Source organism: Lycorma delicatula, chromosome 8, assembly GCF_047948215.1.
Source record: "Lycorma delicatula isolate Av1 chromosome 8, ASM4794821v1, whole genome shotgun sequence".
Classification (NCBI taxonomy): Eukaryota; Metazoa; Arthropoda; class Insecta; order Hemiptera; family Fulgoridae; genus Lycorma; species Lycorma delicatula.
The window spans coordinates 99,075,319-99,103,181 of NC_134462.1; the positions used below are offsets into that span (position 1 = coordinate 99,075,319).

General features: G+C 29.2%; 1 protein-coding gene across 1 annotated transcript in view; it reads right to left on the minus strand.

Moving 5' to 3' along the window:
* LanA (laminin subunit alpha) overlaps positions 1-27,863 on the minus strand; it is a 267,274-nt gene that overhangs the window by 83,370 nt on the left and 156,041 nt on the right. The window contains exons 34-41 of the mRNA XM_075372885.1: positions 26,469-26,695; positions 22,758-22,925; positions 19,637-19,793; positions 17,489-17,783; positions 12,799-12,938; positions 9,845-9,978; positions 7,846-8,001; positions 5,505-5,692 (exon numbers count right to left, since the gene is read on the minus strand). Coding sequence (XP_075229000.1) covers positions 5,505-5,692; positions 7,846-8,001; positions 9,845-9,978; positions 12,799-12,938; positions 17,489-17,783; positions 19,637-19,793; positions 22,758-22,925; positions 26,469-26,695 — 1,465 coding nt within the window. The remainder of the gene's footprint in view (positions 1-5,504; positions 5,693-7,845; positions 8,002-9,844; positions 9,979-12,798; positions 12,939-17,488; positions 17,784-19,636; positions 19,794-22,757; positions 22,926-26,468; positions 26,696-27,863) is intronic.

The window sequence follows — 27,863 nt, forward strand, 5'->3', positions numbered from 1 at the left end:
AAAATCAATAAATCCAGATGTTTATTTTTATATGTCTTTAAATGAACTCCTTTTTTTGGAGAAAATTACCATAGTAATTACAAAAAAGTGTACACAATTAAGTTAAAAAATGATGAACCATGGGGTCAACTTCAAATGGAAAATGAAATGGGTGACCTTCATCAGAACTCCTAGGCCATAGCTGATATTCAAAGACAAATTTTTGTTTGCCTGCAAATATTTATATGTAAGTTATCACAACAAAGTGGTGTAAAATATATATCTTGCCGTAAAATCTTTCATGATCTAAATTTAAACCTGTAATGTGAAACAACTGTGAAAGAACTTAAGGGACAAACTGAAATATCTTAATTATTGCAACTGGCTTTTCACAAATTAATCTATGGACAGATAGACGATGTTATATTTCATCTCAGGTGAGAAACAGTTTCATCTATCCTGGGTATATTAATTCATACAACAACAGATATCAGATGACTGAAATCCTCATGTTCTTAGAGTGTCCATTTTATGACAAGAAAAATCATGAATAGTGTGCTGTTTCTGATAATCATATAGTGAGGGCCAATATTTTTTGACCAGACTGTCAATACAGAAGTACAATAGTTTTCAAAGAATTCTACATTCAGTTAACAGATAATCAAAAAGAGTACAGTTTCTTCCAACAAGGTGGCACAACTTCTCACCCATTAAACAATTCACTAGCACATGTTCATGTAGCTTTTTTGAAAAAACTGTCAGCAGAAAGTGGTGGCCCCCAAGTTCCACAGATTTGTTTAGTTACAAATTTCTTTTTGGTTGGGACTACTTGCAGGATAGAGTTTGTTAATCAAATCCCCACATTATCAATGAAGGCTGAAGGTGAACATTCAATAAAAAATCGACGGCATTGACATTAATGCTATGTGTCAGATAAGTATCTATATGATCATTCAACCATAAAAATACATTGCTGTGCAGGGTGCTCACTTAGAAAATCTATTGTAAAAATATGATATATGTGTGAACTTTTGCTAATGTAAATACAGAATTTAATGCTCCTAAGATGCTGTTTTGGGGAAGTGCTATGAATGCTCTTATAATAAACCCGCAACCATTCATCCAATTTTCATGATTTAAATAGGGTTTGTGTTAGTAGGTTAAAGGCTAACATAAAGTTATTTTGTAATATTGTATCAACTACCCATGCTTCGCACAGGTCATATAAATAGTTATTCTCCCTCAAGAACAGTATGATCGGTTTAGAAAATTCAAATGGATTCTTAAACTGTATCAGTTAAGGAATAATATCGTTTAAACAAGCCATGCTTCACATGGATCACATAAATATAAATCTGTTTTAAAAAAATTAAACAGTTAATACCTATCACAATTTTATAATTAAACTTTTTCATTTAGTCAAATTCTTCATTCTACAAAAATGTCATCTAGATTTGTCCATGCCATTAATAACAATATGATCCTATTGAAGTGGGATTTGGAGGACTTTAATGATATCGATGTGTTGGTGATCCTTCAGTGACAAAAGACATCTGAGGTAAACAACTTGAAAGGGGAGGCAATACGCTTTGATGTAAACATAAATGGTGGAACTTAAAATTTTTTTTTCAGTAAATTTTATTTACTTGTACTTATTTAACAGAAACATTTTTGTTTTCAGCAATAAAGAATAGTCAATATGTGCTAATGGTATTTTTTTCTGCAGGCATGTGGTCATCAACGTAGAGATGAAGAGGACAGTAAAACTGGAAGAGCAACAGAGGTTGTGTTTTGCAACCTACATCTTCACAGGAAAATCAAAACTGTTATTAATGTTGATAACAATGACCTTATTAATGACCAATGGTTGGAATCGTAGAAAAAAATAAATGACTTACCAGATTCATCCTAAACGGAAATATAGGTGAGTACTAAGCAGTCAACTGCTCAGATCTTAACATTGTTTGGTACTGCTCACTATATGGTGGTGTGAGTTCGTACATTGAAGCCCCACCCCAATAAAAAGAAAAAAACTGTCATCAACGTAAAGAACCAATACGACAAAAAATGTTTCCTATAGTCAGTAATGTCCTATCTGTTTGATCAAGCTGGCAGAAATTACTGTGCTTCCACTTATGCAATTCTCAAGAATATCAGTAAACATAATTGGAATCGAGTACCTGTACAGGTGAAAGATATTGATCGTTTCGTGCGACAGAACCCATAATCATAGAATCACCATATCGTATACGGTTACAAGGTGGTAAAGGATGACATTCATATATATCCAGTTCATGTAAGTAAGCAATAGGACTGCATACATATGGTTCACCTGTTAATACTGACAGGCGACAACTGAGACCATTTTCATTTACTGCCTCATTAATACAACATACTATCGCAACTACAACTGGAATGACATAACACAGGCTGCTTATCATTATTGGTCTTACTGTTTTGTTTACATAGAGTCAGTTCGTCTGATCCTCTTTTTGTAAAACAAAACTTGGACAAACATATGATTAAGAATAAGCGGCACAGACTACAACGGGTGAAAATGCCTGATCCTAACATAGAAAGGGAATGCATTATACGATTACTCTTCTGTTTTCCGTGCACAGTACACTGTTTATGCTGATTTCGAGTCTTGCAGTTCCGATCAGCATGACTACCGCTCGTCAACATACCAATTTCACAAACAAGGTGGTCCGTCACCTACCTTTGGTTATTGTAATGTAATCGTGGACAAGAAGGGGGAGATGTGCGTTGGTCCTGTATTATACCCAGCAACAAATATGGGTGAAAAAGTGGTTGAAAAAATGCTAGATGATTTGCTTACTCATGCTAGCCAGCTGCATAAAATTATGACAACTGAGAAACCATTGAAGATGAAACCAGAGAACATATTAGCCTTTTAACCAGGCCACAGAGTGATTTCTGTGACATTAACGATTGTCTGATGAATGAGTGCACCATCATTGGCATACAAACAGTCAATTTCTCGGCACTTGTCATAATGAATGTAACTTAAACTGTATGTAAACAGAGCACCTCTCAGTATTTTTTCACAACCTCTGTGGTTACAACGACCATCACATCATTCAGGATCTTGGAAAATATAGAGACTACAAAATCTTAAAATAGATTGTAATTGCAAATACACAAGCAATTTCACAAGAGTGTACAAGGAACAAAACAAATAAGACCTACTCATTCAAAAAGTAGTTTACCCATACGAATACGTAACTGATGAACGTAAATTTGACAAAACCGCTCTACCTCCACAAAACGCATTCTTCAGCAAACTATCTAGAGCGAGTATTTCTCAACAAGAGTATAACCAAAACTTCTGGAATACCTTCTGCTGTCATAATTAAGGTGCATATGACAATCTCTGCCTATAGTGTGATGCCTTCTTCTAGCAGATGGTCTCTGAATGTTTTTGATACATATATAAATTTTTACTGTTGGACACATGTTGTTTCTTCGCGATCCCCCACTTTACTTGGAACACGATGTTAAAATACACAAAACAGAGACTAGAACATCTAACAGACAATGACATACACTTATTTATTGAGACAAATACACATGGGGAGTAGCAATGATTTCCAGCAGATATGCTAAGACCATAATCTTCAGATACCAGACAGGTGTGAGTGCACCCATCCTACTATGTGAGTACAATATTATGATTGTACAAAACTTGTATGTGACTGGCCATGAGATTAAATGAAGAGGAAATGAATGTCCTCGACATTAACTTGATCGATGACAATGGGGAAAAAGTTATATTGTGGAAGTCAACCTACAATATCCTGAGCATTTATTAGACTCACACAAAACTGTTCACTTGTCCATGAATCCACCACTTTCACACACCAGGTGGAAAGTTACCTGGTGGTGATGGTACATAGATGGGTAAATAAAATCTGTTAGATGTTGGTTTAGAAGCAATCAGTAATTATATTCCTTTTCTATTCGATGAAATATCAGGCACTGAGGTGGATCGCATAAGAAATCCGAGTATGACCACCACAATGAAAAATTTGCTTACTCTAAGAGAAAGAAAGCAATAAAAATTGTATCCAAGCCATCAGGTGGGCATCAGATGGCATTAGTACTATATAACTAAGCTCAGTACATAGAAAATTTATAATTCATATGGCCTTGAAGGTATTAAAGGGATTTGCAGGTTACAAGAAAATACTTTAATATATATTAAATATAATTATAACAGTATTTTTTTTTTCCATTTATTAATGTCTAAAAAATTTTTACATTTAATTCTATTACTATTTTTAATTGTATACTTGATCCTATTATTAATATTGTCATTTTATTTAACAATTTTTTCATGACTTATGTAGAACAAAATTCACTTAAATAGCCTGGGTGATGGTCTCTGGTCATGAGGCTTAACGCCCTCTTTGCACATTTATCAGGTGAAAGAACCAGTTACGTTTTTACACTTTGAATATTATTTATTTAATTCTCCTGCCAATCTGTGGCATCACAACTTGGCAGACAACAATAGCTGACAATCCAATATTACAACCTTTCAAATATTCAAATAGTTAAATATTTAATGTATGAAAAAAATAATGGTTGGGGATCCTGTGAGGAAAAGTGAATTTACCACAGGGAAAAGTGGAAATCGAAGATAGTGGACACAAAATTGTGGATGAGCAGAGCCTGCAATCCTATTAGTCACTGGTTATGGGAGGAGGAAATCCAAGATGGTGGTGGGCAGAGCCTGCAATCCTACTGGCTCCTGGTGGCAGAGGGGAAAATCCAAGAAGGCCAATGTCACATTACCAGAATACTGCAATCTTATTGGTAGATGATGCAGAATTACTCAATTATTGCAGTATTTAAGGAAATTAAAAGATAAAGGTATGTGTTTTAAATATACCTACTTAGTAGATATATTTTAAAAGAGCTGTTAAAATGTTTTAGCTTGAAGGGTAAAAATGGGTAAGCTCATTGGTACGCCAGTTAAATTTAGTACTGAAATAATTTTGTTGTAATGCCTTTTGCTAAGGTTATGATTTCAGTTAGGCATTTTAATAGTGTACAATCTGCAACACATTTTGTTTACAAATAGTTGAGTCACTGAATCAGTGACTTCAAACATACTGTTTTCTTGTATTATTTATTGGTAAAATATGATAAAAATAGATTTTTATTTTTATAGAATTTAGTTATAATGGTATGTTACGCAGGATGGAGTATATCAGTATTTTTCTTCTAACAGTGAAACATAAATACTAAGTCTTGTTTTATGTACTTAAATATTATTATCCTCAATTCAGATAAAAAAATAAACTGAATAATATTTGAATAACTAATTATATCACAGACTGCTATTGACTCCAAAGTCAAAATTCAACATCTGCTACAAAATTTAAATCTGCTTGTAAAAGAAACTGACTTTTAACCCATCATGAATTTAAATTAGGTGCACTGCACAACTTTCAATGTTCAAACAGTTAGAACTTGAAATTTAATTGAAACAGAATTACCTGTTAATTTTGTCATCAGCATCTGAGGCTTCCTTATTTAAGGACTCTACAAGATGAACATCATCTTCAGCTTTCTTTAAATGCGGTTCTAAATCTCTCTGAACTGTTTGTAATGACTGTTGTGCATCTTGATTCAGTTTACCAGATTTATTGCTTGTATCACTAGTTCTACCTCCAAGACCTTCTGACTAAAAATAAAACATGGAAAAGTAAAAAACTATATTAATTAAAAAAAAGAGTAACAATCAATGTAAACAGAACATGTTTTTGTAAACAAAGACAATTTATAAAAGTATTATATTTAAAGATCTAAACTGAACTAAATTTAAAATTATATCAATCAAAAAATATATTAACTTTTTATTTATTAAAAAAATTTAATTAAACATTTTTTTGTTTTTATAAGTTTAACCACATTTTATATTGAACAATAAAATAATGAATAAGTATATTCATAATGTTAGCAAACTGAATATATTTATAAAAGTGGGAATGAGTTGCATAACTCATCTCATATATTGGTAATATCTCCTATATTGTTGATACTATCAAATATTAAATTTTTATGTAAACAAAGTTTGGAGATATGTACTAAAACTAAACTTTTTTACCCATTCTAATTTAAAATTTAAGAAACCATAGAGCATACTTTACAGAAATAATGAGCCACTTATATTAAATTACAAATGAATTAAATTGAATATATGAATCTGAAATTCTTATATTTGAAACATTTGTGCAAGGGGTAACTGCCTGTAAAGATTTTTGTTTTAGAAATATTGCTAATATTGAAGAGGCAATCTATAAGTAAGGAAAACATTTACTTTCTAAGATTTATATTAGGACACATCACGCCAACCTTTTTACATTCCCACCCTCAGTGATTTTTTCAAAATTTTAATAGAATATATATATATATAGAAATCGTTTTAAAAGTGCTATGCCAACCTGTTTCTGACATATTAAGCAAAACAGAAGCCAAAACATATTCTCACACATACACTTTTTTGTCAGTGAATTTTTTCTCCCTGTATTTCATATCCCTGAGTCAGAAATATGTAATAAGATTTTTGAGATTTATATCAATTTCAATCTCTCTCACTCTCACTATCTTTCTTCTTTTCTCTCTCTCTCTCTCTCTCTCTCTCTCTCTATATATATATATATATATATATATATATATATGTATATATATATATATATATATATATATATATATATATATATATGAAGATTAAAGAAAAAAAAAAGTAGCTAACTCCAAAAAAACACATTTTTAGTAAATGCAGAAAAACCTATTTCTTTTCATTAGATGGTTTTTTAAATACTTAAAATAAATGTACTTCAGATGGGCAGGCTAATAAAAATAAACAAGTTGTTTTAAACATTTTATAATCATTATCAGTTAATATGATGAAATATTTTTGAATTTATTAAATTTAATATTTTTGCAGTGATGGTCACTGGGAACAAGGAAATAAATATTATTGTTCTGCACCCTCAGGAGATCGGGTTTCAGCTTTCACTGAAGAAAACACAAGTAGTTGCAGTCTCAGGTAGACTAGTTTTGAAACTCATTCAAAGAATTAGCCAATTTTTATTTCTATTGACTTGGTTTGTTTTGTTTTTTTTTTTTATGAATTAAACACAAAAATTATGAATAACAATAAAAAAATGTAATTTAATTATTAATTACCTTTAAGCATTTCAGTTTATTATAAGAGAAGAAACAATAATCACCGGAGATCCACAGGCTCAGTTTCCACCAAAAAACTATAAAAATATTAGAGAGGCAATAAATATAATACTTACATCCTTGTAATGGCTCAAGTAACTAACCAAAACTCTTGACTAAAGTAGATAGTGATAGATAGAGGTGACCTAACCGCAAAATCCAATACAAAGTGCTATTTAAAGTATTGTTCTTTGTCTTTTCTATAAAGCAGACATTCATTTTAACCTCAATCCAATGGGAAAGCAGATTATTTTTATCATGATGTAAGTAATGCATTAATTATCAACAATCTTATAACCATATCAATTACATGTTGCGATGTAATGCTTTTAGCTCAGACAGAGATATCCAAAAAAGATCTGGCTGTCTTCCTGTTAATATCTAAAATAAATAATCTAAGATAAAGAAAATACTCAGTTAAAGAAAATGTTCACTCTTCCCCAGAATTGCATAAAATGTGAAAGTACACAACTGAAAAGTTCATTTTCTAATAATTCTTTGATTTTTTCGTTTTCTTCTTTCCACGACTAAAGTATTCATGGATAACCCAGAGCTCTCATCCCCCATTACAATGAATTAATATGATAATACCTCAAAACTACTTACAATGTTAATAGCGTCACTACCAGATTTTCCTGCATCAGAAGCAGCTTGCAGAGCTTCATTGATTGCATCAGCAATATTTTTATAAGCATTAGCAGCTTCAACAGCGCTTTCTGATGAATTTTTTATAGATGATAGTAAATTGTCTAGACTTTTTGCCTGTAACAAAATTAAATTGATTAATTGACAGTTCAAAATCTGCTTTAAGATATATGTATTTTACACTGTGAGAGAGGATGCCAGTACTATCTAAACTATGAATAATTGCAGTATAATTTAGTGGAACAAAGACAGTATGCTTGGGACATCAGATCTAATTGCAGACGGGATGGCAAATATGAATAAAATGTGTTGTATATGAAATACCTTGCTTAATCAAAATAATGACTAAAAATGTAAAAACTTATTTTATGAGCTAGTTGCTATTTTAAGGTGGGAAATTTTATGAAAAACTGTTACATGTGGAACAATCTGCCCAACAGCAAAGAACTTTATTAAAAAATTTTGTAAAGATTAAAAAATTGCTGTAACTGGATCACAAGAACAGATAAAATGCCAAGAACTCATTTTTAAAACTTTTTTTTTTAATCTCTGGGTCTGACTGGGATTCAAATCCGGAACCTCCAGATAAAAGGCCAAGATGCTACCACTCGCGCCATGGATGTCGGCTCATTTTTAAAACTGGACTTCGCTTTACTGTCAGTAATAGACTAGCATTGTATAAAAATATCAGTTAAAATTGTAACATTATACACAGACTACAGTGAAATTTTCAATTCTGAGTACTTCAGGAACTTGATGAGTTGGATGGAGCAGTTTGTTTTGTTGTTACACACTGCATACTAGTTGGTAGCTCATACACCAGGAAAGCAAATTAAATCCAAACTGAGCTGGCGTGAACTGCAGTTATTTAAGTTTTACCTTTAACGCTGCTATTAGTGGCACTCCTGGTTTTGTACATTACTACTCTTATCCATTGTTTCAATTATAAATTATTCATGGTTCAGTGCAATATGGTTTTGTTCTTTGTAGTTGTGCTTTTCTAACATGCCTTATTTGATCAAGGAAAGGGTTGCTGCAATGGAAGCTTATGAGCATTCTAGTTCCTTTCAAGAAACACATCAAGTATTTGTGGAAAGATTTCTGAATGCCAATATTCCAGCAAAAACTACATGCAGCATAAACGATATGATTAAAAAATGACTACAATGTGGTTGGTTCCAAATACAAAATGGAATAGGCAACCTGTTAGTTTCCAGAGACTAAAACTGATATTCAAAAAAGAGTTTTGTCAGTCTGAAATATCTATAACTAAGTTTTCACAACAAAGTGGTGTAAAATTCACATCTAATCATAAGATTTCTCATGATTTAAACTTGAAACTATATCGTGTAACAACTGAACAACAATTTAAGAACAGATAAAACAAAACCACAGTGACTGGGCTCTCAAAAATATTGCTGATGGACAGACAGATCCGTTGTTGTATTTGTGTTACACAAAGTACAGTTTCAATTATCTGAACACATTAATTTGAACAACACTTGTTTTTTAATTACTGAAAATCATCATCAGATGTTTGAGCATCCACTTTGCAATGAAGAAATTGGTGGTGTAGTGTATGGTGTGCTGCTTCTGATAATCGGACCAATATCTGTTGACCAGACTTCAAAAGAGAAGAGTACCATATAATATTTAAATAATTTTAAGTTCAGTTAAGAAATTGTGAAAAAGAGTACGGCTTTTTACAATAAAACAGAGCAACATGTCATATATCAAACAACTCTAGTATGCATTAATGCGGCTTTTACTAATGAACAAACTGTCAGAAGAGAGCAGTGGCCTCTGAATTTATCTAGTTATGATTATTTTTCTTCGAGGCTATTTGAAGGACAGGGGTTATGAATCAAAACTCCACACTCTTGATGAATTGAAGGCGAACAAATTTTTCTTACAAATAGTTTTTTATTAGTAATATTTGATAATACAAATTAATTACAACCTGATAATCCAGTTGATGAGCATAGTCTTCTGCCTTTCTTACTTCTTCTTGAACTGATGGTAATGCATTAGTATTTGATGATATAATATCTTCAATAGTCTTTTTTGCTGTATTTAATCTAGCACGTTCAAAATCTGCAAATGTTTAAGTAAAAATAATAAAAATATTATTTATTATGAGCTTAATTTATAACTGAAGTAAAATAATAATTAACAATAAATGAATAAAATACATAGATATATTTATATATAAATAATATTACTATTAAAGAATATTAAAAATAAATTTTAACAATTGTAATCAATTAATGATGCTAAATATGATGAGTTATCAAAAAGTATCAGACTAAGGCTCATAAAAAAAAAATATATTTAATTTATTTAAATTGACTAGTCGCCTTCAAAGTAAGTCCCTTCTGATGTAACACACTTATCCCTACAATGTTTCCACTCTTGGAAGCATTTTTCAGTCATTTTTCGGAAGCACCAAAAGTCCTCTTGTATTTCTTTTGATCTCCTTCCTTTCCTTTCTTTAAATTTCTTTCCTTTAAGGACAATTTTAAGCTTAGGAAATTGCCAAAAATCACAGGGAGCCATGTCTAATGAGTAAGGAGCCTGCTGAAGTCGTTCGATCCCATACTTTATCAAGAAACTCTGGATAAGTTGTGATGCATGGGCAAAGGGTTGTGATGAATTTTCCAATCACCATTTTCCCAAAACTATGGTCTGTTGCATCAAACAGCATCTCTTAACCAATGAAGAACAGTTATATAGTACTCTTTATTGAGAGTTTGTCCTTGGGGATCATACTCATGATGAACCATACCTAGTTAATCAAAAAAGACTGTTAGCATGACCTTCACATTGCTTGGCTTTCTTTTGCTGCAGAGAATTTGGAATTTTCCAATGGGATGACTCAAATTCATAGCTAGATCCTGTTTCATCTCCAGTTATTATTTTTTCATAAAAATCAAGATCACTATTGGCATATTTCAGCATGTCTTGTGCAACTTGCAATTGGTTTTCCTTTTGCTCATGAGAGAAGTTTTGGGACAAATTTTTGTATTGCATTCTGAGATCTGTTAAAATTGTTTGCACTGAGCCAAATGAATTTCCTACTTCAGTTTTAAATTCTCTAATTGCTACTCGACAATCATTCATCACTATCTGGCAAACTTGCTAGATTTTTTGGAAATGTTTGCTGGTGGAAGATCTGCCAGAGTTTTCACCACTTTTGACAGACATTGGGTCATTTTGGAAATTATGATAATACTGTTTAATTTATGTAACACCCAAAGCTTGATCACCACGAGCTGTTTGAACCTACCTTATTGTCTTTACTTTTATGTCACCAAGTTTCTGATAAAATTTAATGCAGATTCTCTGCTCGACCTTTAAGGTCATTACCATGACCTTAATTACCATGATTGTCATTTGCATGACAATAAAAACACACAAAAAATAATAATCACACATTTTACCTTCATGAGTGCATTTTATCTGGGTGTAAAATGACTGCTGTAATGGCACTGAAACAGTGAATCACACATAACTGATTTGATTGAAAGTCATGTTTCATATTGGTACCCCTCTGACATTAAAAAATAACATCAAATACTTTTTGATCACATCTCGTATGTGCCAATTAACTGATGATAGCAAAACCAACAGTTATTTGAACTAAAGTTGTTTATAAAAATCTGATGATAAATAATACATTTTGTCTTCTCATAATAATTATGCCACTAAATGATTTTTTGTTCATTATGTTTTTCAATGCTATTCAGTTATTTATAATTTAATTATTTACTATAAAATATTTTTTTATTTTTAGAAATACCAGACATTAATTACACTACATAAAATTTGGTTTATTCTTTTTTTTTAGTGTAGACTACTATTATAATAGTCCAAAAGGACTTTGAATCTTTTCACATGCTATAAAAATCACTTGATTTAATTTTTAAAAAAAAGAGTTAGGATTTTGAGTTAGGAATTGGGTGTATGTCTCTGTCAGGTGAGGAAAATAAATAATATTATTTAAAAATTATTCTTTTCTTTTTCATTTTTAGCCTTCGGGAATTACCATTCAGGTATTACTTCAGAGGATGAATGAGGATGATATGTATGAGTGTAAATGAAGGTAGTCTATAGTACATTGTAATGACAAAAATATAACTTTTTATACTTTTACAATGGTAAAACAAACCCAATTTTGTAATAACACATTTTTTAAAAACTTAACAGCATCTGATCACTGAGGAGGGTTGCAAAGACAACTTAAAATAATTTGAAGTAAGTTATGACTTACTTCAAAAATAATAATTAAATTATTTATTATTAATTGCTAACTTGTTAATAATTGTTAAATATAATTAAAGATTATTTTAAAATATCTATTTTTAAAATGTTTACTACAAATTTGGTTCAATTTGTTATTGTAAAAATTTTACTTTTAATTTTATATCATCATTGACTAACGAGTTAAATCTTTTTAACACAATGCCAGAGTACTGGGAAGTAGTGAGTAGTACTGGTTGAGAAAATGAGTATACCTACATAAAAATTTATCTATACAATATATATATATATATATAAATTATTCGTATACACCATAAATTCTCCTTTTTACAAGTAATGGAGATTGAATAGATGAATTCTATTAATCTATGTATTACTTGACAATATTTATAAATAAAATAAAGTTAAAAAGAAGAGCTAACTAAATTTTAAAGAATTTAATATGAAGAATTACATTTTTGTTTATCCCACCAGAAAATTTCTATTTGATGTATTTTAAAAATCTACCTTCTGGAAAAATGAGAAATGACTATTCTGAGATTGATTAAGATTACTTTCTTTGTATAAAGTAGTTCTAAAGAATAATTTGTGCAGAATAATTTTATTAATTCAATAAAATGGTAAAAAGTATTAATAACAATACTATTCACTTACTTAATCTATCATAGCCATTCTTTGCATCCTTATAATCTGATAATGCTGCAGCTTTTTTATTATTAGCATCTTCAGCTGTTTTTTGACTCTCATCAGCTAAGGTGTTGATCGCAGATATCCTACTGTTTACATTTGCTTGGCTGGAAAAAGTTAATAAAAATTATCATTTAAAAAAACAATAAAGCAAATTATACTAAAACAATGGCGGGCAAATGCGGCTCTCAGAGCTACATGTGGCTCTTCGCTAAGTTAAATGCGGCTCCCATTGAAAATTATCAGTTTTTTTTATTTTTTTTTTTATTGTTTCAGAACTTCTTTCACTGAATCTTATTAAATTGGCTATGTAAAATTTCACAGATTTTATATTGTTTATTTTTTCCACACCGTAAATTAATTTAATTATTTTGTTTCAATTAGCTTTTTAATTAAATTTATTTAAATTTTATGACATAAGATGATAAAAAAAAAAATGAAAATACAGACAAGAAAGTAGAATCTTTCAAAAAGAATGGGTAGAAAATTTTACTTTTATTGACAATAATGGAAAGTCTTGACTTATTTGTAAAGTTACAATTGCAAACTATAAAGTAAACAATTTACGTTGACATTATGAAGTATAGTCGAGCAAGACGCTTGTGGAGGGAGGTAGATATATGGCTGTAAGTAGAGGAAAAAGCGCCTTAATAGAATGGCTCTGCTGTAAGTCACCCCCACTTTCAACTCAATATCACTCAATTAAAACTTGTAAACAGAGAAACTTTAGTAATTGCAATTTGGTCTTCATACGCAATAAGGACTATTTTCTTTTAGTCGTGAAGATGATAACGCAAGTGAAACTAGTTTTTTGATAGCTTGGAATATTGCTTGTAGCCATATGAAGAAGAAATTTTATTAGGAGAATCTTGCAAGAAGTGGTTAAAGTTTTGGATCTAGATAATATAAAACTGCATAAATTGATCGTACAGGTTCCTATGTTACACTTTACAACTGAGCACTGCACTGGTGCGGTTAGTAAAAATATTGAAAATAATTTGATGTGTGATTTGAAAAATTGTAAAGCATTTAGTTTAGCTCTTGGCAAGTCTACAGACATTAAAATTGTTCCACAATTGGCTATTTTTTGTTTTCTATGTATCTGCAGATGTAAACATGAATGAAGAACTGTTAGATCTAGTAGTTCTTATCAAAACAACTCATGGTATTAATGTTAGAAATGCACATGATGAAGTAATGAACAGGTTTGAGTTGCCTTGTGATAAACTTATAAGTGCTGTGACTGACTGAGTGCTTGCAACAGTAGGGAAAAACCAAGGTCACATTGATCTTTAAAACAAAGAATCTAAAATTCCACATTTCTTACGTCTTCATTGCATAATTCATCACAAGCATCTCATAGCAAAGTGGTTCAAATAGTGGAACTTCCAATGTCGAGAAAATTGTTTAGCAGACTGTGAATTTAACAAATGCCAAAACACAGTGTCAATTTAATAACTTTTTAGAAGGGTTGCAAGTGAATGACAAAACAAGATGAATGGCCCAGTAATTTATCCTTAAGATGTGTTACAAGATGCTGTCAACTTACAATCTTTTGAGCTGGTTTGTGGAACTTCTGAATCTTTCCATAACATTTACAAAACAAAATGGAAAAAATACTCAGAATTAGAAAATGAACTTGGCTTTCTGACTTAATGTTCCTTATAGACATGCTAGAACATTTTCAAACACTTAATTTGGCTTTACAAGGAATGGAAAACAATGTTATTGATGTGCACAAACTGTATTTACCTTCGGAGCTAAACTTCAGCTTTTTGTGTATGATCTTAATATTTAATTATTCTCCACTAGTAAAAGCAAATATAATTAAAACCAAAGAAGAAAACTTAAACGAATGCAAAGAAAAATTGAAAGAATTGCAAGCAGATTTCAAACATAAGTTTGAAGATTTGAAAAGTTTGAAATCTACATTATTTGTATATTTTGTTTAGCCATTTATTTGTGATATTACTGAAGATGGATTTCCAGTTTCTGAAATAAATATCTGTTGAAAAAGCAGCCAGGGAATTGTAGTTATTAGAGATAAAAGAAGATCACGTAGGCATTTTAAATGCAGCACAAATCTATTTCTGTAACTGAATTTTGGAAACTCGTGCCAGAATCAAATTAAATGTTCTCCTATATGTTACAATTGTTGTCATTATGATCTAGTCCTATCCGCTAATGCAATAAATATCTGGATTAGGAATTTTGACGAAATATCCTCAGTACAAGAGATTACATACCTGCAAATGCTGAAACTATTGGTTAACCAATCAAGGTCGGTAACAAATTACATACAACTTTCGAAATATTTTCAAAAGGATTGAATGTTCACTCATGTAAATTGCAGTAAGAATTGAAGCCCTAGGACTTGAGATACCATGAAAACTGTTGCGAGAAAATTTTAAATAAGACTATATAGTCTTATTTAAAATTTTCTTACCAATTTTTGGAAGTCACATGAAGCAAACTTTAATAAAATGGTTTTATAAATTAACAACATTTCCAATACTATGCGTTAAAAAATTGAAAGCAGCTTCATGAAGAGGTAGAACACCAAAAATATTTAATACAGAAAAGTTAGTTGTTTGATGTAATATTTCATCCCAAAAATTACTACACCTTATTTCTTAAAAAAAATGAGAATGGTTATGCAACAACTGTTATTTCAGCTTGGTACATCAACATGATCAAATTCACTTTTTTTACTGATCAGCTAAGGCAATTTTGTGTGTTACCTTAGTTTCAGCAAGGGAGAGAAACAGACAGTGCAAGACTGGTCATGTATTTATTGCTACAATGAAACTATTGTTTGAGAATCATATCATCATGAGAAATTGAGGCATTCTGAGTCAATAACCTTGAAATATTGATGAACTTAAAAAGAACATTAGAGAAGAGATCACAAACATTACAGTTGATTTATTGGAGACTTCAAAAAAAGAAACTTTACAAAGATGAGAGTCTTTCAAGAATACATACTTGCAAGAAATGAAGATCTGATGGATATAATTTTTAAGGTGTTATGTTTATTATGGGTAGTCTGTAAATGGCATATTTTGATCTTATATCTGTTGTAAATAAAATTAATTAAACAAGATTTTTTTAATTTTAATTTTTCTCTCTTTAAATTGTTTTATTTCTTTAACCCATCCTGTTGTAGATTATATAATATAAATAAATTGTGTATTATACAAATTATATATTTACATAAATTAATTATATTAATATATATACAGTGTACCACAAAGAAATGGAAAAACTTTCAGGACTTGTTCTCTACTGGTGAAAATAATGAAAAAAGTTCATATAAACATAGGTCTGGAAACACTTCGTTTTCGATTTATGGCTAGCAAAAGATTTTGCCCAGATTTCAGTTCTTCTAATAAAAAGCCCTACTGCAATTTTTGGGACCCAAATTAACTAGTAAAGTTGGTGGTTTTGCTCCCAAAAATTACAGTAGGGTTTCTTTTTATTAGAAGAACTGAAATCCGGGCAAAATCTTTCGCTAACCGTAACTCAAAAACAAAGTGTTTCCAGAACTATGTTTATATGTGTATGAAGTTTTTTCCTATGAAGTTTTAAAGGAGATTTAAAAGTAATAGCCGTTTTATAAGGCATGCAGTTAGGGTAAACAAAATACAGTTACTTTATTTGTGAATCAAACGGTGAGCTAGGGATCAGCATTACGTACTAAAACTGTGGAAAAACCACGAGAACTTAACTTCAGAAAAACCATTATTCATGAATATCTAGTTAAACCAGAAAAATGTTATTACTGCCTCTTCATATCAAACCAGGATTACTACAATTTTTTGTAAAAGTTATGAAGATTCTTGTACAAAGGCACAAATTCCTTTACCAGAAATGAAGCAAAAATTAAATTAAAAAGCATTTTTTTTTTGGTGTGCAAATACGGGACATGATCTATAAGGGTTGTGATTTGTAAGGGAGATGAAATGTTTAACTCTGTATTAGAGTAGAATTTACTGCTTGGATAGCATTTAAAGACACTTGCAGAAGTCTTCTGCGTGTCCATAAATCACATAATTACTAGGATATTATAGATAAACTCATAAATTAATACCGAACTATGGTATATAATGTCCTAAAAGTTAATTTCCTGCATTCAGATCTGGATTTCTTCCTGCCAAACCTTGATGCACTAAGTGATGAACCCAGTGAACATTTCCACAAGATATTTCAGTATTGGAAAATCGTTACAAAGGTAAATGGAGTGTTAATAAGCTAGCTGATTACTGTTCGACTTTAATTCAAGATGTACTTGAGGTTAGATAAAAAAAAAAGTCGAGCTACTGTTAAGTTTTAATGTAAGTATATGAAATCTCAAAACATTAGTTATATTAATTTTTATAGACATTTAATGTGTCATTTTTCTTAAACTGAGGGTGATAGAAAGATTCTATTTACAGATCTGTAATCTACACAAAAAAAAACAATGCAGGGAAAGGTACCAAACTTGTAGAAACATTTAAAAAGCTTTATTTTGCATATGAATGTAATAATAAGTTTTATGACATAAGAATTCTCTTGTCACTTTGAATCAATGTATAAATAAAGAACAATTTAATTACACAATACCAAATAACTAAAACTACTTCTAGTTAACATAACCAGTATAGAATTAACTTACCGATTTTTAACATTTAATGCACCTGCTTCGATGGCTTTCTGCTGAGCACTATCTGCATGACTACGTAAATCCTTTAATCGGTTATCTAACTGTTGTATTCTTGAACGTATAGCATTAAGAGCACTTGTAATATTCTGAACTGGAGCTACAAATACCTTTGTATCCCCCAATAAATCCTCTGATTTTTTTATGCTTGAGTCAGTTTCTTCAGCCAAACTGACAACACTACTATTCTGATTTGTGATATTAGACAGAATTGATGAAGCTTCTTTTAGGGCTTCATCAATTCTTGGACCTATTTAAAATAATAAAAAAAAAGTTTATTTTTGTTTGATCTTTTTTGTCAGCATGATTTTTAAAAAATACTTATATAGTAAAAGATATTCAAGCAAAGCTTGTACCAATGCTATTTGTGACAGCTGTAATGGAACCAGTTGAAATGTTCAATGCAACTATTTGAAGTTAATACAATTCTTAGTTGGTATTTCTACTAATAGTAGCAAGTAATATTAAATTATTAAACTAACGGTAAATTAATTAGATGATTGGAGGAATTATTTTCACTCATTGCAAGTGCTAAATTTAACACAATTCCGTTCTTCATGTATTGTTTAACTTGTAAATGAATTTACATTTTATTTCATCGAAATTAAGAGAAAATTTATATTATATTTCTAAAAATAATTTTATATTATATTCAAAATTTTTTATTTATGGTCAAAATGCATGCAGTCAGAAACTTTATCTGTTTTATATTTTGTAAAAATGTAAAAAGTTTTTAAAATATACTACAGTAAACTTTTCATTAAGATGGAAATAATAAATCTGTCCAAGTTATGCTTATTTTTTAAGTTACGGGTTCTTCAGAGAATATCATGTAAATTCTGAGTGTTGTGGTGCTGATATTTTAATATGGTTTCAGAAGATCTTTGTTGCTTATAACTGTTCAAAATGTGTGTGCACTGTTAATTGTTTTTGTTAATTTAAGTATTTTGAGCTACGTACATGAATCTCGATTGTATAAATATTTCACAAGATTCCCATATTACTGTTGATGTTTATACCATATAATAAATTAAAAATTAATTTTTTGCCAATCTCCATAGCAGAGGAGTAAAAGTGCCTCTATCTTTCATCTGGAAGGTTCTGGGATTGAATTCAGATCAGGCTTAGGATTTTTTATATGCTACAAGATTCATTTATCATACAGCAACTGTAATCAAGTATAAGCCTGTTGTTGCTTTGAGAAAAAATAAATAAAATTAAAATTATAAAAATTTGTACTCGTGTCATATATATGCTTAAAGCCGATCATTTTTGTTTAGTTTAGACCCTGATATTATACAGAATAGTAATAATAGTATTTTAATACAATGCTATGTCAATACAATAAAATAGCAATGAATGAGCCCTACCGCAAAATATGCTTCAGTTGTTATCACAAGATATTTATTATATTAAATATTTTTAAAACAATAATTTTTCAATATAATAATTTTTAGATGAATAATATAATAGTATAAAAATAACAACAATGGATGACATGATAATTTTATTTTATTAAATTTGTACAAGATTTTGTGTACAGATGGAATGCTCATTCTTCCTCTACAAACAGTTTTGATAAAACATAAATGTGGTTTAGTCATCTAATTGAACTTACAACTTTCCTTGTGACTCATAGCACTTTGAAGTTTATAAAAGAACGTGCTTTTCTCTGTTTCAGTAACACAAAATATATAAATATAAAAGAAAATTCATAAAAGTCTAATAAATAATAGTTATCACATGTAAATTTTTTGAGGACAAAAATCCACATTAATCAACAAAAATTCTCCTAAAACAAGAGTGCTGAATTCAACAACATAAAATTGGTAAAATTACTTTTTCCTGTGATTTACATGATCGAGATGTATTTTAATAAAACTGAGATAAAAGTTTGTTAAAACTTTCTTTAGAACATTTTCAAATGGGAGCTCAGTCCTCACCCGCACCCCAAGGAAAATATTTCTTTATAATTTACTTACTGAAAGTGCATTTCAGCAAAAAATTTCAAATAATAAAAATAAAATCAAACAAATTTTTTAGCAAATTTTATAGCAAAATTGTTTTTAATTTCAAATAATAAATTAAGTAAAAACGGAGTACCAGCAGCATTTTCCAGGTTATAAGCAAGCTGAGCTACTTCATCAACTGTTTTGTGTGATTGCTGTTCAGCAGACAATACCAGTGCTTTAACATCCTTTGCTTCATTTTCTTTTATGTCTTCTTTTGATTTTTCAGCACTTTTAACAGTATATTCAGCCTAGAAAAGAAATATATTTTTATTATTATTTAATGTTTGAGCGAGATTATTTTTCTCTATCAGCTGCAAAATTCTTGTTCTAATGTTACATTCATCAACATTGCATTATAACATATTCAGATATAGATTTTCAGGGAAAATAACGTATTCAGATAAAAAAAGGAAATGAAGTCTGATTTGAACCAATGTGCCTTGTAAGATCCAAATATTTTATTAATTAAAGTTTTATTTGGCTGTAACTCTGGTACCAATGAAAATAAGTACCACTTATGATATATTGTTGAAAATCTCTTAATGAGGAATTATTACTAGTAGTAATAATTTTTCTTTTTCTTAGTTAAGAAAAAGTCCAAAACCCCCAAAAATTTGGATATTGGACTTTTTCTTAAAATCCAATTTTTTTGGATTTTGGGATTTTTTGGATATTTTTGGTTCAGTCGATTGCAATCAAAAGGGGAGGTGCACAACTAGATGTTACAACAGTCCTAAATCCAAAATTTCAACATCCTACAGCTAATCGTTTTTTAGTTATGCAAAATACATACATTCAGACATCATGCCAAAACTAGTCAAAATAGATTCAGGGATGGTCAAAATGGATACTTCCGTTAAAATCTGAAAACCGAAATTTTTCGCGATCACGATCCTTCCTTTACTTTGTACAAGGAAGTAAATCTTATACTTTTCTTGAAAATTTGCAATTCTGAAATGATTTAAAAACAAAATTTGCCCATCTTATTCCCTTCTAATGTAAAAAACTAACAATGTTCTAGAGGCTTGATTTATACATGCACCTAGTAGTACCAGTTCCATCAACTGGGGCTGGGCATACCCTTAAGCAAATTACAAGCATGTTTTTATATGATTTTTTTTTACCAATCTGTGACATTAGAGCTGCATAAATGCCTGGCCAGGTATCAGCGACTTATGATATTTTTCTGAACTTGTGAATCTCTGGAATCAGCCTATTTATATAAACTAAATTCACAGTCATTCACCTATTGCGTCTACTGTACAAGTATTGTTAAGTTGTGGACAGTCAGCCATGTTGATTTGTCAAAGTTTTATACTTTGACAAAAGAAGAAGTTTTATAAAAAATTAATTTTAACTTGCACATCACAAGTAAAATGGATGGCAAAAATTTTAATAGAAATTCTAAGGCAAAATACTCCACTTCTATCTTTCAACAATTATGCTGAACAAATATTGTGACATACAGAAATCATATAATTTTCTTTCATTGCTAATCAGATTTAAAAACAAAAACATATTCTCCTTCAGTTTTGCACTCTTTCCTTTCCATTCAGGATGCACACTTAATGTACTCAAACCATGCAAGATGCGCCTTCAATTTTCTTCTTCTTCCTCTTTATCTAAAGCAATTGTTTTACATAATGTAATAATAGTAATTATAATTATTATGATTAAATATTTTGTAGAGAAATGTATTGTGAATCTAAAATCAAAATCCACACTAGTAATTCTTTCCTTGTGTAGTATAAATTTCACCCACTGAAGGCCCATTGATGGAACAAAACCTCCTGGTATATGTCTAAGTGGACCTTTATGGCGGGGGGGAGGGTTCAGTTTTATTATATAAATATTTTTTTTATATTTTAATATATAAATTTTTATATATAAATTTTATATTTAATATATAAATTTTCACGAACTTCAATAATTTTTTTTTTGCTTTAATCATTATTTTTTTCCATCTTATAAGCAATGCAAATATAATTATGATTTAAAGTTTGCAATTCAAATTATGCAGATATGAATCTCCCACTGATCTGATTTCTTTTTTTAAATAGAAATCTCTTTCAAAGAAAATTAATTCACTGTAAAAAATACAATTTATATTGATTCATTTAAAATTCTTGAAAGTTATAGATTAATAAAATAAAACAATGAAATTAATTTTTATTATTATTATTATTATGATGTAAGATTTTCTGAGGAATCCTTTTACATTTGATGAGTATTTTATTTCAGTACTAGTAGTGTTAAATATGTCTAACAATAATAATATATAATGTCTAATAATAATATTATTGTCTAATAAATCAGACTTGATTACCTTTTTTTTTAAATTTAAATATATTGATTTATTAAGAATACGTAAATATTGTACAATACTGTAAACATAATGCAATGAAATATTTTACAACTAATATTGCAGATGATAGAATATGATACAGGCTGTAATTATGAATACTGAATTTAATTTTCATTCATTAGAGGAGGAAGAATTTATTACTATTTCGATTTAATTAAGTACTGAAATAAAATGTTAGCACATACATCCTAATATTATAATCGGAAAAACCTTTTTTTAGGGCTACTTAACATGATTCACCACATTAGTGTATTACGGTTGACCACGGACATTTTTTAACATATGAAAAATGGCAAGACTGACCAGGATTTGAGCCTGGGATATACCTTTATAAGCTATATATTTAAATTATAAACAAAATGAATAACAAAAAAGATAATTTGGTCTTTGACCAGTATTACTTGATTTATCATCATCTATTTATCTAACTCAGAAAAAGAATAGATAATACTGGTTTACAGGTAACTGTGTAACTCCATTATAGAACTTTTAGTGATTTTTGACATTTTCATTATTTTATATCCACTTTAAAAAGAATTCAATTTAAAAAAAAAACTGATTTCAAAGATGGTAATTTGCTTGACAGCCAATTTTGTATAAAATAAATTAAGCAGATAGGGTACAAGAATATATATGACAAGATGAAATGCACTTATAGATTAAGGTTTTCTCACATTGCAGCTCTAAAATAAGGCTGAAAATGGAAGCGAAAATCATTATAAATGTTATCATGGCTCTTGTTAATATAAATTCGTGATAAATTTTACCAGTAATATTCTTCCCATCAAATTATAGTTTAATCATAAATTAACTATATTGAAATATTTAATGCACGAAAAAAAATTACCTTTCTGTTTATGGTTCTGGAATCCTGTGCTAATGACTCAATCAATGTTTGTATTGGAGATAAGTCAACTTGTGAAGTAAACATTAAAGAAACATTAGGTGATAGTTGATTAACTGTATCATTAATATAAACAAGACGTTGTGTAGTAAAATAACTAACAGCTACAGACTGAAAAAAAATTTATTAGCAGATATTTATCAATTTTCTCTAGCAATAATATTAAACATATTAAGTTATTAAAGAATTATCATAAAATAAATAAAAAAGAGTTAATTTTATACACAGCAGACTATTTTATTAGAATAGAAAAAAGAATTGATAAAATGATTAACAATTTATTTCACTATAAACACAACAAAAATTTTGAAAATAAACAAAACTACATTATTAAAAAAAGAGTAGTTTGAATATTAATATTTCAAGAAAATATAGTACAGATTATTACATTTTTGTACAAATTGAACATGTCTGAACAGAATTGTTTAAAAAAACTTTTTTCTGAGTTTAAAGTCATATAGACTTTACCATTGTAACACCAAGATCTTACTAAAATTAAAAAAAATTCAATATTCATTGCAGTATACCTATATATGATGTGCAACTTTAGGACAGTACAGTATATACAAGTTGACCTCTACATGAAATGTCAAGACGCTACAGAAGTTTTTTTATTTAAATTTTAAATAAAATTTAAAAAGATTTAGTTTGCAAAATTCTCAGATTAACTTTCTTTTTAATACGCCAATAAAAAACCCACCAACTTAGCAGGTGAAAGTTAAATGAAATAATTGGTTAAAAAATTAGATGCAAAAATCTAATAAAATATAGCTTAAAAAATTAAGAATTTTTTTAAAGCATATAAAATTACATACAATTAGATAGCTTCACTAAATAATTGTAAAAATAAATTGAAAAACAAAATTAAACCAAAAACCATTTGTAAAATTTTTTTTATTTCTCTTAAAAAGTGAATCTCCTTTCTTTTACTGAAATGAGATGGCTATTGCAATTATTAAACAATTATCATCAGTAAAAACTAGAAAAACGTATATTTAAGATAGCATATAAATAGATGTAATAAATAAAAAAGTAATAATAAAAAACATTAGTTAATAAATAAACAGTACTTACAAGAAAATACAAAATGCTATAATGTTTCAAAACACTTTACTGTTTCGTACATTCTATTTATTTATTTGTTTATTAATACTTTTTTTTAAATTTATTTTTTCTTTAACTTTGTTGTATTAATTTTTAATCAACTTCTAATGATGATAATGACTGTTTATTAATCAAAATGGTCATTTAATTTGAAATATAATGAAAAAATGTAAATGATTTCTGAATGAAATCTTGTGTTTTCTAATTTGTATTAAATTATCTTTAATTAGGTTTTTCATCTTTGTATAGTAAAAATAGAACAAGCCTGAATTTCTTTAATTTCAGATTTTTTAATCCTCTTTTAAGAAAGCCATTTGCATGTTCTTTGAAAACTAAAAGCTCTACAGAAAAAATAAGTTATATAAAATAAAAGCTTATTCAATTTTCTATAGTTTTTTTTTTAGACCTACACTACTAAAGTTATGATGAAAAATTCCCCCAAAAAAATAGTCTACCAGCTGCTTAAAAATAATGTAATTATTGAACTCATTAAAAATGCATTCTATCGAAAAGTTTGTAAAATATTTTTGCTTCTTTTTTGTGACAAATCAAGTAGATCATATATATTGGTAATGTATGTGGATCCATTAGGGATGAATAATTTTTAATCTTAAAACATTTTTCCGTAGAATTTTTTTTTTTTTATTACTTTGTCTTCTTCATTACATGTTAACTATTAATTGTTTATTCTTCCACCAGGTAACTGTAATTACAATCCTGTTACAGCTACTTTGACTGCTTTTTTATAACATTAAACAATTAATTTTGTTGCATGTGAAGAAATTCTAAGAAAAATACAAGATTTTAACCTAAAACTTCTAGATGAAAGGCAGTGACTCTGCCCCTCTAATAAGGAGATCAATATTAAGTTTTTAATAACATTAATTGTGGTCAACATTAAGTTGACCTCCTTTAAAAACTTTTTGAAGACCAATTACATTTTTGTTTCCTCATTGTAAACAAAATCCTAGGTCACATCGCCTTTTATAAGGTTTTCAAGTTTCATTGCATTGGCACAGTTAAGGAAAACTTGACTGATATTAACACAATTCCCTTTTGATCATTATTTAGAAAACACAGTATGAATTTTGTGGAGATGCAGTGTGTGTTCAATTTTTCCACTAAAATCAGGTGAGGCCTGATTCTGTGCTGATGCTCACTTCCTTAGCAATTTATCAGATAGATAAATAGCAATCTTCGTGAACCACATCTTGAACTACAAATTCTTTCGTCATTTGTTGCTGTGAAAAAATGTCCAGGTCTAGGATCTTCATCAGTCAATATTCTGCTCGCTTTAAAATGACGTAACCACTCATACTCTGCGATCTCTAAGCTGAAATATTTTAACTGTCTCTATGAATGTTTTATCGAATTGAAGCAAAATTTAATATAAACATGTTGTTCTTCAAGATATTGAAAAACTTCCTTTTTCACTTTGTTAATAATCTGCTGAGAGATTAGTACACACTGTAGCTCTAATTAACTACAACTATAGTAGCTCAAAAAATAACGGCAGCATAATATATCAAATGGCATTGTGTTTTTAGAAGTTGCCACACTAGTCAGCCATTAAAGCACACTCTGTGCACTGGTTGGTGATAATAGAAAAGTTCAGTCTTTTATTGGACATACTTTATAAGCACATTTTAAATATTATGAAATACTCTACAGAATAAGACATGTTTCGTTAGATTATTATCATTAGAATTTATGATGTGGCCATTAAATGCATCATTCAATACAGAACAGCAATATTTTATTAGAACAAAGGTAGTTTTTATATGCAGTTAAACTTTTTTTTGTTGTAAAAGCAAAAATCTGAATTAAAAAAAAATATATTACCTAGTTTGTTTTCAAGAAAAATGCGTAAGCCAAATTGGTCCAATAATAAGAATTTTTCAAAAAGGTTACAAACATGTTGAATTACTGTTTCATATTAGTAAGTTTTTAGGTATTTTCATTAAAAATACTACTTTAATTGATTTTTTTTTTGTATTAATAGAAAATTATTCCTTTTATAAAAAAAATGTTAAGAGAGGGAAAATGTCAAATTTTCTATAATTTTTACTTTTTGTGTTTTATATAATAAATTAATCTGAATAGTGTTTTTAATATTACTTGGAAAGTCGTATTTTTATACCAAGAAATCATTCAACTTTACTGGGCCAGAAAATTGACTTAAATTTAAAAAAAAATTAATCACATCATTTCACTTTAACTCAATATCATACATTAAACTTATTTTTATGCCAATGTTTATAGAACAAAGTAAAAAACTAAATAAAATGTTTAAGAGTGAAAATCATAGTTAAGACCATGTAGCTCAGTTAGGTAAGGCTACATCAAGGATTGATATGAAAAAGTAAATAAATAGTAACAATAATGTAAAAACAAAACAATAAATAAAAAAGTACAAGTATACACCCGTTTGGTGATGTCGGTTGTCAATGAATGATCACAGGAATAAATCATTAACAACCCTCAATGAAATTAATTTTAAAAAGACAATGCTAGTAAAAACATCTAAGTTATAATAAGTTAAACACTAACCTGAAATTCGTTAGTAACAGGCTCTAATTCTAATTGCAGAGCATCAGTTGTATCCAAAAGGCTATGTGTGCACACATCACAATCAAAACAACCACTATCGGGTATTAATACCCAACGATGAGGACAATGATCACATTTTTCTCCAATTACGCCAGGTAAACATTCACACTGACCATTAACAGGGTTACAGCCTACTCCGACTGAATATTCTGTGTTGCAACCACAAGCTAGAAAATAATTTTTAAAGTATATTTAAATGTAAATGTAAGTCACCGAATCAGCAGCATTAAAAGAGTAATTAATAAAGATTTGTATGCTATTACATAAAAACAATGATACGCTTTTGAAATGGCTTACATATAAAATAAATACATTCAATACAATTTATGCATAAAAAGAAAGTATCTAGTACAGAAAACACACACTTCAAGTACCTTTTAAACACTTCACTTTATTATGTTATTTTATTAAGATCAGTACATTACTTAAGATGAACTATACATTACATGGATATTAATGCTTGAATAGATATGCTACTCCATAATAGAAGAAAAGGAAATTCCTCAGTATTTACCCGGAAAAATAAAGGAAAGCTATAGGAAAATTTTCATCAGAGGAACATCACTAAATAAAAAATTAACAAGTGAAAAAGAGATGTGTTTAAAATTCATAACAATACAAAAAATAAAAATAAAAAAGCGATTTAATCATCATCCCTTTCCCTTTTACTTATTGTTTTTTCCTTCTTCCTACATTAAGATAAGTGCCATGATAATCGGTCAGTCACAACTCTTGTTGCATCTGCTGTGTCACCTTCTAACTGATGGCAGGACAACCACTTTTTTAGTGAATGTCAGTAACTCAGTAACTCTTTTTTCTGTTTAGCCTCCAGAACCACCGTAAGGTATTACTTCAGAGAATGATATGTATGAATGCAAATGAAGTGTAGTGTTATACACTCTCATGTCGACTGTTACTGAGATATGTGGTTAATTGAAACCCATCCACCAAATAACACCAGTTATCAATGATCTAGTATTGAAATCCATATAAAAGTATTTGAATACTAGATCATTCTTTGATGGTTGGGTTTCAGTGTCATACTAATGTCAGTAGAGATCTCTTCTGCACATGTTTAATCTCTATCAGAATAATAAAAAAAAGGATTTTTTTCCATTAGTGAAAACACTTCCATGTTTCCACTTTCTTATACAATGTTCACATTCATGAAGTATGGGGAACCCTTAAATAACCTTTTAACTACTAAAGATAGAAAAATGAAATTTAGCCAATGCACCAAGCTTAAAATTATTATTTTTTCATTATAAGATTACTCCCTTAGACAACAAATCAAACATTTTAAATCGAAAGGGTAAAATTGTAATCCATAATTTT